The sequence below is a fragment of the Gadus morhua genome, chromosome 7 (assembly GCF_902167405.1).
Source record: "Gadus morhua chromosome 7, gadMor3.0, whole genome shotgun sequence".
Taxonomy (NCBI): Eukaryota; Metazoa; Chordata; class Actinopteri; order Gadiformes; family Gadidae; genus Gadus; species Gadus morhua.
In genome coordinates, this window is record NC_044054.1 from 8,384,861 (window position 1) to 8,403,170 (window position 18,310).

Here is an 18,310-nt window from a genome sequence, read left to right on the forward strand (position 1 = left end):
TAGTGAAAACATGAAGGTGACAGGACTTTTATTGTGAAAACAGAGTTGACAGGACTTCTATAGTGAAAAAAAGAGTTGACAGAGGACTTTTATCTTGAAAAAATGAGTTGACAGAACTTTCATAGTGAAAACATGAGTTGAACGAGGACTTTTATAGTGAAAAGAAAGTTGACAGAGGACTTTTATAGTGAAAACATGAGGAGTTGACAGAGGACGTTTATAGTGAAAACAAAGATGACAGACGACTTCTATAGAGAAAACATGAAGCTTTGACAGGACTTTTATAGTGAAAACAAGAGTTGATAGTACTTTTATAGTGAAAAAAATGAGTTCATAGAGAACCTTCGTTGTGATAACTTGAAGCTTTGACACAACTTTTAAAGTGAAGGCATAAAACTTTGACAAGACTTTTATCATGAGAACACAGAGTAGACAGTGGTTGCAGATCCTCCTGATTGGCTGATTTTCTCCACCTCACAGAATATTCAGTCTTGGTGAACACACTAGCTGAAGCTAAAAGCCAATCCCTAAATATTATAAAACATCCTTCCTGATCGAGTTTGCCGCTGTCCTCTCATCAGTATGAATGGGGGGGGGACTGTTTCACGGGGGAGAGAGAGAGAGGGAGATAACAGACGGTCCTCCCTCTCCTCACCTGCAGGACTTAAACCCCTTCTGAACAACCTCTGCAGGCGAGGGTCAGGCCCCCCCCCATCCTCCCCCCCGGGCAGGGTGGGGGGGCATGGCCTCCTCAATGGCGGCCCCTTGAGGCCCCGCCCCCCAGGACATGTTGAGGGGGGTGTGGCCCACTCAGTGGCGGCCCCTCGAGGCCCCGCCCCCCAGGACATGTTGAGGGAGGCGTGGCCTGCTCAGTGGCGGCCCCTCGAGGCCCCGCCCCTGGAACATGTTGAGGGGGGCGTGGCCTGCTCAGCGGCAGCCGCTCGAGGCCCCGCCCCCCCGGGACATGTTGAGGGGGGCGTGGCCTACTCAGCGGCGGCCGCTCGAGGCCCCGCCCCCCCGGGACATGGTTAGGGGGAGAGAGACGGAGGAGAGCGAGGACACCTCCCAGTAGAGCGAGCGGGACAGGAAGAGCTGGTAGAGGATCACCACGGCGATGGCCTGGCACAAGACCACCCCTATGGTCACCACCTGAGGGGGGGGGAGGGAAAAGGAGGAGGGAAGGGGGAGAGAGAGAGAGAGAGAGAGAGAGAGAGAGAGAGAGAGAGAGAGAGAGAGAGAGAGAGAGAGAGAGAGAGAGAGAGAGAGAGAGAGAGAGAGAGAGAGAGAGAGAGATTATTTATTACCCAATAATAATAACAATCAATAATAATTATAATTCATTTGTCAGTAAATGACGTGAAATAAAAGAAAGTGTCGCTTTCCTTTTAGAAGATGACAAAACCGAGAGACAAAACAATGGTCAAAATGAAATCGATAAAGATCTACAAAATGATCTTTATCTCCGCAGAGTTGAGTATAAAAACGAATATAATCAAGTTTAAGCTTAAGTACATTTATTTTATTCATTAAATGTTTTCGAGAAGAAAAGTTGGATACCTATTTGTAATTTTTTTTCGATTTTTTTGTTTATTTTCTTAAGTGGAAATTTCAAGGTTTTATTTGAGAGAAAGGCTGAATAAATGCATCATGTTTTTCAAAGTCAAATATTATCGTTTGAAAAATCCTGATTTCAATATTGACCAAAATAATCGTGATTATACATTTTTTTCCATAATCAACGAGCCCCTAATCTATGCATGGCCTTCTTGCGTATTGCAGATGTGTAGAAGCGGGGTCTCTGAGGTGTGAACATGGACCGGTGGGCTCACCTTCTCCCTCTGGTGGTGGTTAAAGACCACCGAGGTCACGACCAGCACCGGGTGGCAGAGGAACCACAGGAAACAGCCCTTCAAAGTAAAAGCACACCAAAGCCCAATGAATGAGTTATAAGGACCACACGACTGTGCGTGTGCGTGTGTGTGTCTTTGAGCGTGAGTGCGTGTGTGCTCACCTTGGAGAAGCCGAGGTAGAAGTCCCTCTTCAGCGCGCTCCGCTCCGAGGAGATGATCTGGTAGAGGACCGAGGCCAGGATGATCGCCATGGCGACCCGGAGCACCATCAGCAGCCCCCCGGCAACGCTGCTCTGGGCGTGGAAGCTGTGGTGCTCCGTTTCCGTGTACTGCTCCCATAGCAACAGCCCCCCCTGGGGAAGGCATCGAACCGTCACCCCTGGATACGTCACGCTTATTGTGTGTATGTCTGTGTGGCTCTATGTATGTGTGTGTGTCTATGTGTGTGTGTGTGTGTGTGTCTCCATGTGTGCGTGTGTGTCACTTAATGTACATACTTGTGCGGTTGATTCTAGACTCACCCCACCATAAGGTGTGATTGTTTCTAGACTCACCATCCTACTGGGGTGCGCTTGTATCTAGAATCACCTCAAGGTTGCGGTTGATTCTAGACCCACCACACCATGAGGTGCGCTTGATTCTAGAAGGTGCGATTGTTTCTAGACTCACCATCCCACTGGGGTGCGCTTGTATCTAGAATCACCTCAAGGTTGCGTTTGATTCTAGACTCACCACTCTGAGGTGCGCTTGATTCTAGACTCGGCACACCATGAGGTGCGCTTGATTCTAGACTCACCCCACCATAAGGTGCGTTTGTTTCTAGACTCACCATCCCACTGGGGTGCGTTTGTTTCTAGGCTCACCACTCTGAGGTGCGCTTGATTCTAGACTCGCCACACCATGAGGTACACTTGATTCTCGACTCACCCCCTCACCAGTATGGAGCTGATCCCTAGACCAGTACTCACCAGTATGGAGCTGATCACCAGACTAGTACTCACCAGTACGAGGACCCCGCCCAGGGCCAGGCTGGTGGAGGTGGGGGAGGAGTCCCACTGCAGGGGTCTGGACTGGGGCTTCCTACCGCGGCTCAGCGTCCAGCCCATACAGAGGCTGAGCAGCATGTAGAGCATGGACACCTGGGACACCATGTCCAGCCCTGAGGGGGACGGACAGACGGGGGGGGGTCATACCTTCCTGGCTTCATCTTATTAATCGTATATCCACAGTGTGTGTGTGTGTGTGTGTGTACTCACATTCTGCCAGGCTGCCCATGAGAGGAATACCGACTCCGTCTCTAGAGTACCTGGGACAGAGAGGAGAAAAACAGCCTTTAACATCACTCACACACACACACGTATCTCATATACCATATACTGTATGTCAAACAAACACACACACACACACACACGTATATATCACACACACACACACACACAAATCTCATACACTCACACACACACAGTGTGTGCGTGAGTATGTGAGATAAATACGTGTTTGTTAGATATATATATATATGTGTGTCACACACATATCTCACACACACACACACACACTCACACGCACACATCTGTGATGTGTGATTCTAGCCCCGCCCCCCTGTGGGTGCGTTTGATTCAGATACCCCCTCACCTGGCCAGGTGGAGGTAGTTGCAGAGGGCGGAGCCTCCCTGGAGGGCCAGTGCTGTAGAGAGCACCTGCAGGGCCGTGTGCATGGGCCCCCCCTTCCTCAGGGCCTGGAGGAGGGGCTGGACGTACACGCAGCCCGCCACGAAGTAGGCCAGCAGCAGCAGGCAGTAGAAGCTGTGGAGCCCTGGGGTCAAAGGTCAGAGGTCAGGGGTCGGATCGACATGAGAGAGAGAGAGAGAGAGAGAGAGAGAGAGAGAAAGTAAGTGCTATAGTTATAAACTAAGTATGATAGTAAGGGTATAGTGATGATCTAAGTGTAAGTATATGTTAGTGAGGCTATGGTGATGATCTAAGGGTTAGTGTATGATAGTAGTATGGCTATAGTTTGAATCTAAGTGTAAGTGTATGATAGTATGGCTATAGTTTGAATCTAAGTCATTTTGTGATAGTAAGGCTCTAGTGATGATCTAAGTGTTAGTGTGTGATAGTAAGGCTAGTTTTAAACTAAGTGTAAGTGAGGCTATAGTTTTAATCTAAGTGTAAATGTTTAAGGCTATAGTTTGAAACTAAGTGTAAGTGTGTGCTAGTGAGGCTATAGTGATGATCACAGCGTTAGTGTGTTAGTTAGGCTATAGTGATGAGCTAAGTGTTAGTGAGGCTATAGTAATGATCTAAGGGGGAGTGTGTGATAGTGAGGCTATAGTGATGAGCTAAGTGTTAGTGAGGCTATAGTAATGATCTAAGGGTGAGTGTGTGATAGTGAGGCTATAGTGATGAGCTAAGAGTGAGTGTGTGATAGTGAGGCTATAGTGATGAGCTAAGAGTGAGTGTGTGATAGTGAGGCTATAGTGATGAGCTAAGAGTGAGTGTGTGATAGTGAGGCTATAGTGATGAGCTAAGAGTGAGTGAGGCTATAGTAATGATCTAAGGGTGAGTGTGTGATAGTGAGGCTATAGTGATGAGCTAAGTGTTAGTGAGGCTATAGTGATGATCTAAGGGTGAGTGTGTGATAGTGAGGCTATAGTGATGAGCTAAGAGTGAGTGTGTGATAGTGAGGCTATAGTGATGAGCTAAGAGTGAGTGTGTGATAGTGAGGCTATAGTGATGAGCTAGGTGTTAGTGAGGCTATAGTGATGAGCTAAGGGTGAGTGTGTCAGGGTGAGACGGTGCCTCACCTGCCTCCTCCACGCTGAAATGATCGCGGGGGTTCCCCGCGGAGTCGGGGTTCAACAGCACCAGGGTGAAGCCCACGTCCCCATGGGAAGGAATGGGCCCTCCCTCCTGGAACGGGAGGGGGTGGGAGAGTTGGGAGAGAGAGGAGGGTTGGGGGGAGGAGGGGGAGAGAGAAGGAGGTTGTGGGAGAGAGAGAAGGGCGGGAGGGAGGAGGGGTGAGAGAGGAGAGGGAAGGAGCGAGGAGGGTGGGAGAGAGAGAGGGGGATGAGAGGAGGGGTGGGCAGACGAGAGAGGAGGGTAGGAGAGGAGGGTGGGAGAGGATGAGAGAGAGAGAGGGGAGGGTGGGTGAGAGACGAGTGGGAGAGAGGAGAGGGTAAGAGAGAGTAGGTGGAGGGTCAGCTCAAGTCCAGAGTGATTTGGGACGTTTATTCTCAAGACTTCTACTACGTTTGCATTCAGGGGATTTTGCGGATGCTTTTATCCAAAGCGACTTAAAACAATTCATCACACACAGACGGCGGAGTCGACCAGGCAGGACGAATGGTAGCTCGTCAGTGAGCAGTCAGGATGAGGTGCCTTGCTCAGGGACACCTTGACCCTCGGCTAGGAGGAGCCGGGGATCGAACATGCAACCTTCCGTCAGGGAGCAGTCGGGGTTAGGTGCCTGAAATGCTGTATACTAGAAGGGAGGCGGGCCCTTCCTTACCCCGCAGGTGTAGCGGTCGACGTAGAGCGCCTGCCACATACTGGGGGCAGGCTGGGAGGGGAGGGTCTGGTTGTGTTCCTCATCCGTCAGATGGACTGGAGAGAGAGAGAGAGAGAGAGAGAGAGAGAGAGAGAGAGAGAGAGAGAGAGAGAGAGAGAGAGAGAGAGAGAGAGAGAGAGAGAGAGAGAGAGAGAGAGAGAGAGAGAGAGAGAGAGAGAGAGAGAGAGAGAGAGAGAGAGAGAGAGAGAGATGCATGCAGTCAGATCTATGATGAGCTCCTGTTAAAATATGATGAATTAGCCTAAAAGTGAGACAATACAGAAAAACTAAATGTGGTTTCAGGATAGGAAGCAATAAGAAACCAGATACTTTTCTTGGATTTTTATGTGGATTACAACAAAAGAGAACAACTTAAAGAAACCTGAAGATAACTGAAGGAGAAGTGACTCGGTGACTAGCCTACAACAGGACTTAAATCAAAAAACGAAACCTGGACTTAACCAAGGTAAGCCTGATCACAGGCTAAGGACAGTTGCCCAAGAAGCCTTATCTACTCTTCATATGCATTCTGTTTATCTGCTAACCATTAAAGTGGGATTAGCAGGCTAGCATAGCTAACTAACTGTTGACCTCGGACTGTAGCTACGTCTCCATCTAAAAGGTGATGCGAATCTTTAGAAAGTTCGCAAAAAAGTAATTTGAATTAGGTGCGTTTCCATCAAGTGGTTAAAGCGGGTAACTACCCTAGTGCGGCCTGGAGGTGGCGCTGTAGGCAAAAAATGTATGCCTATACGTGGCTGTAATAAATGGTAGAAGTAGAAAAGCTGCAACAAATGTAACAGAAAGCGGTTAGTCTGCCAACAGAGAAGGGTAACAACAAACATGGAGAGAGGAATTCAGCAGCAATTGGTTTCCCTTGGGTATAACTGTTCTTTCAGTGAAGTTATCATTGGCTATTTTAACTTCCGTATCCGTATACGAAGAAATAGAGCAATTACAATGTACACAGCAGTAGCAAGGGAAATACGAGGACGACGTTGAGTGCCTTACGTATGGGAGAGCACGTGAGTACGTGGGTGATGACGTTACACATTGATGTCGGCAGGGTTGCTATGGCCGGTCGTTATGCGGAAAACGGAAAGACTGTCAGTCCTGTGTGTTCAAAATTCGCTACATCACAGCTGTTTCGAAAAGAGTGTTTCAATCTCCCATTTTGCGAATTTAATCTCTTTCGCATTTCTCAAAAACCCCTTCAAGCGAGCGGATAAACTTTTTCGCGAATTAGAGGATTTTTATGCAAATTCTTAGTGTTACCATCACCGTTTACCGATTCGATACTTCAAAGTTCGCTTAAAATCAGGGGGATGGAAACGCACCAAGTGACATTTGGAGCAGAACACTAAACATTATATCGCCGTGGCAACCAAGCAGCCAGCTGAATATAGGGAAGTTGTGTTTCCTAATAGGTGCACAGATGCTGAGGCTAGGAAAAAACACAAAGAGCAGGTCCTTTAACAAAACACAGAGGTCCTTTATACAGACTTTGCCGTTCAAAAAGGCAAATGTAACCTCATTTTCACACCAATGATGTTCCTGAGTGGACATTTGTCCTTCTGCAAACACTACGACAACATACGCAAAAGGGGAATTGGACGTGGTGGCAGGCTAACAATATGTGAAGATGAGACCCTGAACATAGATGACCCCGAGTTGACCATCTTCTACTACAAAAAGGGTACAGTCCTAGTGCAGGGTAATGAAAACAGCCTGAGCTCCTTCGAGAGAGCATTCCCCACGCTGAAAGCAGAGGTAGAGAGTAGACTGATGTCTCCTATACCTGCTGAGGAGCAGGAATAGGAGACATCAGTCTTAACATCGGCTCCACCAACATCCCCCAGCTCTGACAAGCAGTTCAGAGAATCACTGGCTCTTCTTGAGCTAGACTTGGCTGAATTCAAAGAGCTCATGCTGGCCAGGTTAGACAACTCCCCTTATGACTCTTCCAGGGAACTCAAAGAGGAGCTCCAGCAACAAAGAGTTGACAATGAGACATCCTTCTCTGAGCTCAGATATGCCTTCCAGACCATCCAGGAGGAAAATTGAACCCTCAGAGCCAAGATAACCAAGGTGAAAGAAGACGCCAGCAACAAGGAGAGAGCCCTCCTACGGGAAGTAATGCAGATGAAGGAGCAGATGGACATAAATAAAGCAGCAATTGACAATCATAAGCAGAAACACGGTCACAAACCCACTTACATTTACATAGGCGCATATTATCCATGACATAAATGTAGAGCTAACCAGAAGCTGCACTGCCCTGCCTAACGTCTATATAGCCCATCATCCCTCCATCGGCCCACAGGATCTGTACGACGGAGTCAGAAAATTTGCCTAAAAGATGTGGCCCTAGGACGGAATCCAACCAGCTCACAGCCCCGTCCTCCATACCCCTACCGCTACCCTCCCCCACCCTTCATGCAGAGCAATATGCCATTCTCCTGCTGGCCTTCGTCCCCCAAGCATCTACCTCCATCACCCCATCACAAGGCAATTCCCCAGCCCCGGAAGAAGACACCGTCCCCAACAAAAGCCTCACATCCGCAAGAGAGACAATTCTTTTTCTATTGTAACTGCACTTATGCATTCTTTTTGCATTAGCTATTGGAACAATCAGGGTCTGTATTCCTCAACCTTTGGCTTGAAAAGCACAAACCCTGAGTTCTTTAAATGTACTGAAAACAGTGATATTGTCATTCTCACTGAGACCTTGTGTCGAGAAAATGTTGCTGCTATGTGTCCAACCAACTACTCTGAGATCATTGTGCCATCTGTAAAACTACGAACGGCACGCCGTGGAAGAGATTCTGGTGGTATTCTGGTGTGGTGCAAGAATGAATTGACTAAACATACGTATATCAGTCGTTAAAACTGAAAAATATCACATTTGGCTGAAACTACACAATATAGGCCTCACTGAAACTACAACTTACCTCTGTGCTGACTACATTCCACCAGCAGAATCAGAATACTATCAAGAAGACTACTTCAATAATTTGTACTCAGATATGAGATACTTTCAAGCACAGGGAATAGTGCTACTACTATGTGGAGACTTTAATGCACGCACTGGTGTTGAGCCTGACTTCATAGACCCTCAGGGCAGTGCACATGTTTTTGGCCAGTCACCCTTGCATCTTTCACCAACCACCACCACATGAAGAAACCTCGACTGTGTGGTTAATAACAGTGGAAAAGACTTAGGGCACCTCTGTCGAGCCTTAGGCCTGCACATGCTTAACGGCAGGATACCAGGGGATTCTTTAGGGAGATTCACGTTTACTTCAGCCCCTGGTAACAGTGTATTGGATTATGCAATCACTGACATGGACCCCTCCTACTTCAGTGCATTCACTGTCAGGCGGCAAACTCCTTTTTCAGACCATAACTGAATTAATATATTCCTAAAAATGACCAACCAATTTACTAACACATGTTAAGAATCCAACCTACAGATGGGCTCCAGATAGCGCAGAAAAATTCATACGAGTGCTCAACTCACCTGAATTAACCTACAAAATAACTAACTTTGCTAACCAACAGTTCTGTACTGATGAAAAGAGCCTCAACATGGCTGTTCAAGAAGTGAACAACATTTTATACAAGGCGGCTAAAAAGGCTGAACTCAGAAAAAAGAAAGGGGTAACCATTAAAAAACAAAAACATGCGAATGGTTTGACACAGAATGTAAAAAAAATGAGGAAAGAACTGAGACATCTGTCAAACCGAAAGCAACGCAGATCTAAGAATGCAATAGTTTAACTCCCTTAAAAGATACAAAGAAACTATCCAAGGAAAACAACAACACTATAACAGCAAACTTCTTCATGAAATCGAAGAATCCATCAATAAAAAAGAGTTCTGGGGTATGTCGAACAATGAGTATAAAAGAACAAAAATAAATACCAATACAAAACGGAAATATTTGGACAGAGCATTTCAAAAAGCTTTACAGTGAAATAAATTTAACAGAAACAAATCAGAACCAGATCAAAGAAAATAGCACAATTTAGAACTGATATTTAAAGACAATCAAAATCCACTTGACTTCCCCATCTCAAGTGAAGAACTGACAGAAAAACTTAAATCATTAAAGTCCCATAAAGCCTGTGGGCCTGACAGCATCAGAAGTGAGATGCTTAAATATAGCAAACCTGCAATGCAGAATGCTATACTCAAATTGTTCAACCTTGTTCTATATTCTGGCTGTTTTCCTGACATCTGGAATCAAGGAATTATTACCCCAATTCATAAAAGTGGAAACAAATTGGACCCTAATAATTACAGAGGTATATGTGTGAACAGTAATCTGGGGAAGGTTTTCATAGCATTTTAAATGGGAGAATTCAAACCTTCCTTAACAAAGACAATACCCTGTGTAGAAACCAAATCGTCTTTCTTCCAGGCCACCGTACTACAGTTCACATTTACACCCTACACACTCTAATCGACAAACATGTAAAAAATATGAAAAATGGAAAAATATTTGCCTGCTTTGTTGACTTTAAAAAAGCATTTGACTCTATTTGGCACACAGGATTATACTACAAACTAGTAGAGAATGGTATACAGAGTTCTTCGCACAGAAACGGGGGGTGAGTCCAAAGCTTTTCAACATCTACATAAATGAGTTAGTGGTGCAGTTGGAACAGTCTGCAGCTCCTGGACTCAACTTTCAAAGCGCAGAAGTAAAATCAGGGCCTACAGCAGCACCTGGACCTGCTAGCGAAATTCTGCCAAAACGGGGCCCTGACAGTAAACCAAATGAAAACCAAAATTATGATTTTACAACAGAAGCCCAGATGTCAGGAAAACAAATTCACGTTCACTCAAGGAAGCACCGTCCAAGAACACACAATGATGGTCTGGATATTAATGCATCTGGAAGTTTCAGCATGGCAGTGAATGCACTCAAAGAAAAAGCCTGTAGAGCCCTTTATGCAATAGAATCTAAATTTTACAACATAAACATACCGATCTCAAACTGGTGCAAATTATTGAACAGTATAATACAGCCTATCGCGTTGTATGGAAGTGAGGTCTGGGGTCCACTCAGTGCACATGACTACACTACATGGGATGAGCATCCAATAGAGCTGAATTCTGAATTCTGAATTCTGCCGATCCATATTGAAAGTCCAAACAAAAACACCAAACAACGCATGTAGGGCAGAATTAGGTCGTTATTTGTTGGCTATACCTATCCAAAAACTAGCACTAAAATTCTGGATGCACTTAAAATCTAGTCCCAAGAATACCCTTCATTTTGAGGCCCAAAAAGCCAAGAACCGAACCCTGACAAGAGTCCCCTGTTCAGATTCGACTGTCAGGAGTTTCAAAACGAGTGGCGTCAGAACACTGCCACGTGAACTGCCACGTGAACACGTGACTCAAAGCTTGCGCCTGTGTGGTCAAATCTCTGAAAAGTCAGTGCTGAAAAGTCAGTTCTGAAAAAATACGTTGCAATGTCGTAAACGTACACCTTTACAAGTTTTTAAAAACTAAATATTCAACCTTTCAAAACGTATTTCTCAATGTATAAACACCTGTTTGCAGAATCCCATTTAAAAGGTTTCACAACCGGGCAACAATGAAATACACTGTTAGAACAGTGCCAGATTTGAAACTCTGCAAATGCGCTGGTGAAATTGTTTGAACTTTGAAAATGTGTTGGTGAAAATGATGAAGAAGATAAAATAGAACACAAAATCATGTTTACAGATGTTTGAATTTTAGTTTTAGTTTTTTTCAGGTTATAATCTCTTTTTTCAGTGTTGCAAAACCTTTTTTACAAGGTGTTGAGTTTTCAAACCCAGACTTACAAGCCTTTGAAACTTTTTTTTTCAGGTTTGAATTACGGCAGGAAACTGACTCCATACAAGTTTCCTGTGTAAAACCGAGGGGGTCAAATCCCCCGTTCGTCACGGCGCGGGGTTTCTTGGTTGACTGGGGAAGGCGGGGCTGTGCACGGAGTCTCTGACCTCTTTAGAATAATTTGTATTATTGCATACTCCCGAATGTTTTAATTTTTTTATGAATGAAGACACCCGCATGCAATAATGAGTTCACTCTATAGTAGGCTAACGATGCTCTTAGCGTCCTACGAGTACCCTGGAGCACTCGTTAGCTACGAGCGTTTTCAAGACGTTCGTTACCAACGATGCTTTCGGGAAACGGTGTGAAAACTGTACGATGCTCGTACGACCCACTCTGCGATCCACTTAGTCTAACAATGCTTTCGGGAAACGGGGCCCAGCACTGTTTCACAGACACCAATTAGAGTCAACTAAATAATTAATCAAGCAAAAGAAGTCTATTTAGAACATAGGACAAACCAAACCTCAAACCAAAGTAGAATGAATTCCTATCTGATCCAAAACAGAAATCACAATATGTCCTAAAATGTCATAACCTGTGAGATTCAGTCTGACTTTTTATTTACTTTATTATTGTTGTTGTTATTGTTATTATTGTTGGTGTTATTATTATTATCTGTTATTTGTACAATTATTCTTGTGTAACTTGAATATGCTTTGGCAATACTGTATTCAAATACTGTCATGCTAATAAAGCACTTTGAATTTGAATTTGAATTTGAATTAGAGAGAGAGAGAGAGAGAGAGAGAGAGAGAGAGAGAGAGAGAGAGAGAGAGAGAGAGAGAGAGAGAGAGAGAGAGAGAGAGAGAGAGAGAGAGAGAGAGAGAGAGAGAGAGAGAGAGAGAGAGAGAGCTTTGGTCTGTGTGTGTGTGTGTGTGTCTCTGTGTGTTCCACTTTGTGTTCCACTTTGTGTCTGTCTGCTTGTGGTTAGATTAGTGTCTGTAGTGCTGTCCCCTGGCCTATGGTTGAACCACCGCGGTCTCTCTCTCTCTCTCTCTCTCTCTCTCTCTCTCTCTCTCTCTCTCTCTCTCTCTCTCTCTCTCTCTCTCTCTCTCTCTCTCTCTCTCTCTCTCTCTCTCTCTCTCTCTCTCTCTCTCTCTCTCTCTCTCTTACTGATGACTTTGGCCTTGATGAGTCTGGCGGGGCAGCTGAGGTTCTCCAGGCTGGAGGCGGCCATGTTGGTGTAGAGGAGGAGACGGGCCTCCTTCTCAACGGCCAGGGGGACGTTATGGAGCCGGTTCACCAGCAGACCGTGGTCTCCTGAGGGGGGGGGGGGGGGAGAGAGAGAGAGAGAGAGAGATAAGATAAAGAGAGAGAGAGACACACATGTAGAAGACAGAGACATACACACACACACAGAAGAGAGAGAGACACACACACACACAGAAGAGAGACACAGAGATAAGATAAAGAGAGAGAGAGAGACATATATAGAGACACAAAGAGAGAGAGAGAGAGAGAGAGAGAGAGAGAGACACACACATATATGTGCACACACACACACAAACAGAGAGAGAGACAGGGACAAGGTAAAGAGAGAGAGAGAGACACACACACACATATAAGAATAGAGACACACACGCACAGATGAGAGAGAGACACACACAGAAGAGAGAGAGACACACACACACACACACACACACACACACACACACACACACACACACACACACACACACACACACACACACAAAGAAGAGAGAGAGAGACACACACACACACACACACAGAAAAGAGAGAGACACACATAAGAGAGGGAGAGAGAGAGATTATATATATTTCTTGTATTTAAGGTTTTATTCTTTGACCTCTTTATTGTTCACCTGCTTTGGTAATGCATAAAACCCTTTATTTTTTCATGCCAATAAAGCTTTTTTGAAGAGAGAGAGAGGGGTACGAGAGAGAGAGAGAGAGAGAGAGAGAGAGAGAGAGAGAGAGATATCAACTCCCGAGATGTATTGTCTTTTCATTGGTCCTGACAGAACCCACGTTGTCCTTTTTCCTGCAAGGACCTTAACTGAACCATGGACGGAACACGCGCACGCACACACACACAGAAGGAAAAGCTGCCCGGATGAAGTGGTGACTTCGTGTTCTGATCGAACAGGTGGAACGTAGAAGATGAAGAGAGAGAGAGAGAGAGAGAGAGAGAGAGAGAGAGAGAGAGAGAGAGAGAGAGAGAGAGAGAGAGAGAGAGAGAGAGAGAGAGAACGTGTGTGTGTGTGTGTGTGTGTGTGTGTGTGTGTGTGTGTGTGTGTGTGTGTGTGTGTGTGTGTGTGTGTGTGTGTGTGTGTGTGTGTGTGTGTGTGTGTGTGTGTGTGTGTGTGTGTGTGTGTGTGCACGGAAGATGAGAGTATTACCTTGGTACATGAACAGAGTGATGAACTGTCCGTTCTGCTCCCGGGCCACTTCGCTCTTGAAAAGTCCTGTCACAGTCTTACCTAACCCCCTCGCTGGGAAACCGAGCCACACACACATCAGTGTAAACACTTTATACTTGTACATCTTCCCTGCGTGTCGTCCTATTTAGACCGATAACGAACAGCCATCCCAAGACAGTGAACACCGACTTCACCGGACACACACGTTGAGTGTACGTGTAGTGTAATCCAATCAGGTGCAAGAGCTGGGCGGGACACCGAGGACTGGAGCCAATCAGAAAAGGGATGACGGCAGAAGGCTTGGCGGTTCCGCCCCCCTTTCTACGTGTCAACACTGCCGCAAACCGCGCGTCAACTGTCGCGAAACAAACCACTACAACAACAGTACAACAAGAGCCGCGGGAGTGTGACACGCATGTTAATGCTAACAGCGGTAAGAAACGAAGTCAAGGGTCCGTTTTTCGGACGGTAGAGCCCGATGTTAAGGACGTAACGAAAAATGGAGTCGATCCAGACTGTTCTGGTCACCGGAGGCTCCGGCTTCATGTGAGTTCCTTCTGTGTCCATGGAAACAGTCGCTGTTGTCCTCGTTCACTTTCCTTTTATAATCGTCTACCGTCTCCTACGTCCTTGTTCACTATACCTTTCCTAAGCGTCTATGACTCCTACGTACTTGTTCCCTATGCCTATACTGTGCTCAGTCTCCTACATCCTTGGTCACTATACCGTAACAAGGGTATATGTCTCCTACGTCTAGGTTCACTGTACCTTTTGTACTTAGCTGCGTCTCCTACGTCCTAGTTCACTAGAAACATTGAACCTGTGATGATGATCCACCTTCAAACTGTGTGTGTGTGTGTGTGTGTGTGTGTGTGTGTGTGTGTGTGTGTGTGTGTGTGTGTGTGTGTGTGTCATCCAGCGGCTCTCACCTGGTATGCGCCCTGCTCACCGCACGCCCCCAGTGGAGGGTCCTCAACCTCGACGTGGTGAGAACTCTTTACTCATTCTCTCGCGATTACTCACTTAACTATATAATAACAGTCGTAACTCTTGCGATTATTCACTTTACTATATCATAACAGTCGTAACTCTCGCGATAACTCACTTTACTATATCAACACTCGCAACTCTAGCGATAACTCAATTTACTATATCATAACACTCGCAACTCTTGCGATAACTCACTTTACTATATCTTAACTCTCGCGGTTACTCACTTTACTATATCATAACACTCGCAACTCTAGCGATAACTCACTTTACTATATCATAACACTCGCAACTCTAGCGATACCTCACATTACTATATTACACTCGCGATAACTCTCACGACAACTCCCGTGCTGATAGCCCCTCCTGTCCCTCACAGCTGGACTACTGCTGCAGCCCCCGGAGTCTCATAAGTGTTCAGCACATGGACAACTACTGCTTCATCCAGGTCAGCTGTCTGTCTGTCCTTCTGCCTGTCCTAGTCCTTCTCTCTCTTGATCTCTGTCTGTCTGTCTGTCTGTCTCTCTTGGTCACCCTCTATCTCTCTTTTGCTCTATGTCTGTCTGTGTCTCTCTCGCTTGGTCTCTCTCTCTCTCTGTCTCTGTCTCTGTCTCTCTCTCTCTCTCTCTCCCCCCTCTTTTTTTCGATTCAAAATAAATAAATATTATATCATATATATTATTTGCTAAAAGTAAACCTGTGTCCTTTTCAAAGTGTGTCGCTGCTCGCTATTACCCCATGTGTGATTTTCTCTCTCTCTCTCTCTCTCTCTCTCTCTCTCTCTCTCTCTCTCTCTCTCTCTCTCTCTCTCTCTCTCTCTCTCTCTCTCTCTCTCTCTCTCTCTCTCTCTCTCTCTCTCTCTCTCTCTCAGGGTGATGTGTGTGACCAGCGTCTGGTCTCTCACCTCTTCAACACCGAGGACATCGACGTGGTGTTTCACCTGGCCGCCATGACACACGTCGGTATGACGCACACACACACGCATACATACATACATACATACATACATACACGCACGCACACACCCTCCCCTGACTCCTCCCCCGCCCCTCCTCCTCCCTCAGAGGGGTCCACCCTAACTCTTCCCCTCAGTCTCCCCCTCATTTGTCTCGCCCCTAACTCTCCCCCTTCCCCGCCTGTCTCCCCCTCTAGAGGGTTCCCCCTCCCCCCTCCCCCCCTCCTGTCTCCCCCCTCTCCCCCCAGTCTCCCCCTCAGAGGCGTCCTCCCTAACCTTCCCCCTGTCTCCCCCCTCTCCCTGTCTCCCCCCAGAGACCTCCTACCTCTGTCCCTCCCTCTTCCAGAGGGTGAACGTGGAGGGTACCCGGGTGGTCCTGGCCGCGGCCCGGGGGGCCGGCCACGCCCTGCGGCGCTTCGTGTACGTCAGCACGGACGAGGTCTACGGGGGCGGCGGCCTGCAGGCGAGACTCATACCTCCTTGTCTCCTACCTCCTCGTTCACTGTGTCTCCTCGTCTCCCAACTCCTCGGTCACTGTGTCTCCTACGTCCTCGTTCACCAGGCCTTTATACTCTCCTACGTCCTCGTCTCCTATGTCCTCGTTCACTATGCCTCCAATTTCTTTGTTCGCTATGTCTCCTACATCCTCCTTCACTAGGCATTTTATACTCTCCTATGTCCTCGTTCACTAGGCCCCCTACGTCCTCGTTCACTATGTCTCCTATGTCCTCGTTCACTATTCCTTTTATACTGTCCTACATCCTCATTCACTATTCCTTTTATATATCCTTTTATATTTTCATGATGTCTTTCTGTCTGCAGGTGTTTGATGATGTGTGTGTGATGTCTGTCTGCAGGTGTTTGATGATGTGTGTGTGATGTCTGTCTGCAGGTGTTTGATGATGTGTGTGTGATGTCTGTCTGCAGGTGTTTGATGTGTGTGTGATGTCTGTCTGCAGGTGTTTGATGATGTGTGTGTGATGTCTGTCTGCAGGTGTTTGATGATGTGTGTGTGATGTGTGTGTGCAGGTGTTTGTGTGTGTGATGTCTGTCTGCAGGTGTTTGTGTGTGTGATGTCTGTGTGCAGGTGTTTGATGTGTGTGTGATGTCCGTCTGCAGGTGTTTGATGTGTGTGTGATGTGTGTGTGCAGGTGTGTGATGTGTGTGTGATGTCGGCCTGCAGGTGTTTGATGATGTCTGTGTGCAGGTGTTTGATGTGTGTGTGATGTCGGTCTGCAGGTGTTGGATGTCTGTGAAGGTGCTTGATGATGGCTGTGAAGGTGCTTGATTATGTCTGTGAAGGGGTTTGATGATGTCTTTGTGAAGGGTGTTTGGATGATGTCTGTCTGCAGGTGTTTGATGAAGACAGTCCTCTCAGACCATCTAACCCCTACTCTGCTACCAAAGCAGCAGCCGAATGCCTAGTTCAGTCCTACTGGGATGAGTACAAGGTACATACACACACACACACACAGATACACAGAAGGAGACACACACACACACACGGGCGGGGGGGGGCTGGTCCAGCTAGATGTACGCTGGATAGATGAGTCTACCAGCCTACCCGACTCGGTCGTTTGAGATTCATAATATCGTCTGGTGGCTCACACAGCTTTTGGCCGTGATAATATATATTATATGATATAGATATCTATGTAAAATATGATATTATTTAGATATAGAGCTCCAGGACTCCAGTGTGTTCTAGAATATTTACAGAACACGGCTAAAGGCTGTGTGCGCATCGCCATTGCGATTCATCCACTGTAAACAGAGCGCATGGTGGCTGCAAGCTGCTCAGGGCCACACCCCGACACTCCTCCTTGACCCGCCTCTATCCTCCTCATTTGCATTAAAGCTACAGAAACCGAACGGCACATTTTGGGAAAGCTCAATGTGAGACTGGCCCTTAGTAGCTGTCATTCTGCACCACGGCGGAATTTCAGGAACGTCTTCAAATACTGTGTTTGGGGCCCACTAATATCTATATTAAAGCATTCATAAAGTAGCATGCCATGGGACCTTTAAAGGAACCTCTGTGTGTCTGTTGTTTTTCCTTGGCTTCAGTTTCCAGTCATCGTCACCAGAAGCAACAATGTTTATGGACCCAGGCAGTACCCAGAGAAGGTACTGTCAGACAATGCGTCCCTTTTTTACTTTTTAACAATGTAATGTTTTTTGCTTTTTGCTTTTTTCCTTTTTAACTTTTTACTTAACAATGTAAAAAAGTTTATTTCTTTTTAACTTTAAACTTTTTAATTTCTAACTTTTTTAACAATGTATTGCTTTTTGCTTTTTTGCTTTATAACTTCACTTTTTAACTTTTAACTCTAACAATATATTGCTTTTTGCTTTTTAACTTGATTTCTTTTAACAATGTAATTGCTTTTTGCTTTTTTGACTTCACTTTGTTGACTTTTTGAACAGAATTGACAATAGAACAAATGGTGGTTATGGATCATTTTGTGGGGTTGCAACATTCACATTCAGGGCGATTAGCAGACCCGTTGATCCAAAATGACTGACGATAAGAACATTTGTCCGAAGAAAGTCTGCTATCAGTACAGTATGGATGTTCTTAAAAACAAGGGCCATGCACTAATAATCGCTAGGTTAACCCATTCCCCTTATACAACAGAGATAGCTAGGATAAGAACAACAAAGGTCCCTTTAATTATCACGTGAAACGTGA

General features: G+C 46.0%; 2 protein-coding genes across 4 annotated transcripts in view; one reads left to right on the forward strand and one right to left on the reverse strand.

Annotated features, from left to right (window-relative positions):
• Positions 1-14,579, reverse strand: gpr180 (G protein-coupled receptor 180). Of its 2 annotated transcripts, XM_030360008.1 has the most exons (11): positions 14,442-14,579; positions 13,653-13,745; positions 12,406-12,552; positions 5,359-5,453; positions 4,655-4,760; positions 3,483-3,663; positions 3,107-3,156; positions 2,852-3,009; positions 2,012-2,203; positions 1,830-1,907; positions 1-1,149 (listed from the first exon to the last, which is right to left on the reverse strand). In XM_030360008.1, exons 2-11 carry the CDS (start codon positions 13,660-13,662, stop codon positions 988-990), a joined length of 1,179 nt encoding a protein of 392 aa, XP_030215868.1. In that variant the 5' UTR covers positions 13,663-13,745; positions 14,442-14,579; the 3' UTR covers positions 1-987. The 2 variants fall into 2 exon arrangements, with proteins under 2 accessions (XP_030215868.1, XP_030215867.1); XM_030360007.1 differs by lacking the exon at positions 14,442-14,579 and having other exon boundaries at positions 12-1,149; positions 13,653-13,981.
• Positions 14,021-18,310, forward strand: part of tgds (TDP-glucose 4,6-dehydratase) — a 12,615-nt gene continuing 8,325 nt past the window's right edge. For both annotated transcript variants that reach the window (XM_030360012.1, XM_030360013.1), the window contains exons 1-7: positions 14,021-14,219; positions 14,593-14,659; positions 15,043-15,111; positions 15,535-15,625; positions 15,933-16,081; positions 16,971-17,069; positions 17,686-17,745. In XM_030360012.1, the coding sequence (XP_030215872.1) occupies positions 14,173-14,219; positions 14,593-14,659; positions 15,043-15,111; positions 15,535-15,625; positions 15,933-16,081; positions 16,971-17,069; positions 17,686-17,745 (582 nt within the window). In that variant the 5' untranslated portion in view covers positions 14,021-14,172. The remainder of the gene's footprint in view (positions 14,220-14,592; positions 14,660-15,042; positions 15,112-15,534; positions 15,626-15,932; positions 16,082-16,970; positions 17,070-17,685; positions 17,746-18,310) is intronic.

Excerpts from the sequence above, each read along its gene's own strand:
- gpr180 (XM_030360007.1), bottom strand. The coding sequence starts at position 13,797 with ATGTACAAGTATAAAGTGTTTACACTGATGTGTGTGTGGCTCGGTTTC. Across the intron at positions 3,157-3,482 it reads AACTACCTCCACCTGGCCAG|GTACTCTAGAGACGGAGTCG; the intron begins GTGAGGGGGTAT and ends TCTCTGTCCCAG. Across the intron at positions 1,908-2,011 it reads TCTACCTCGGCTTCTCCAAG|GGCTGTTTCCTGTGGTTCCT; the intron begins GTGAGCACACAC and ends TTTACTTTGAAG.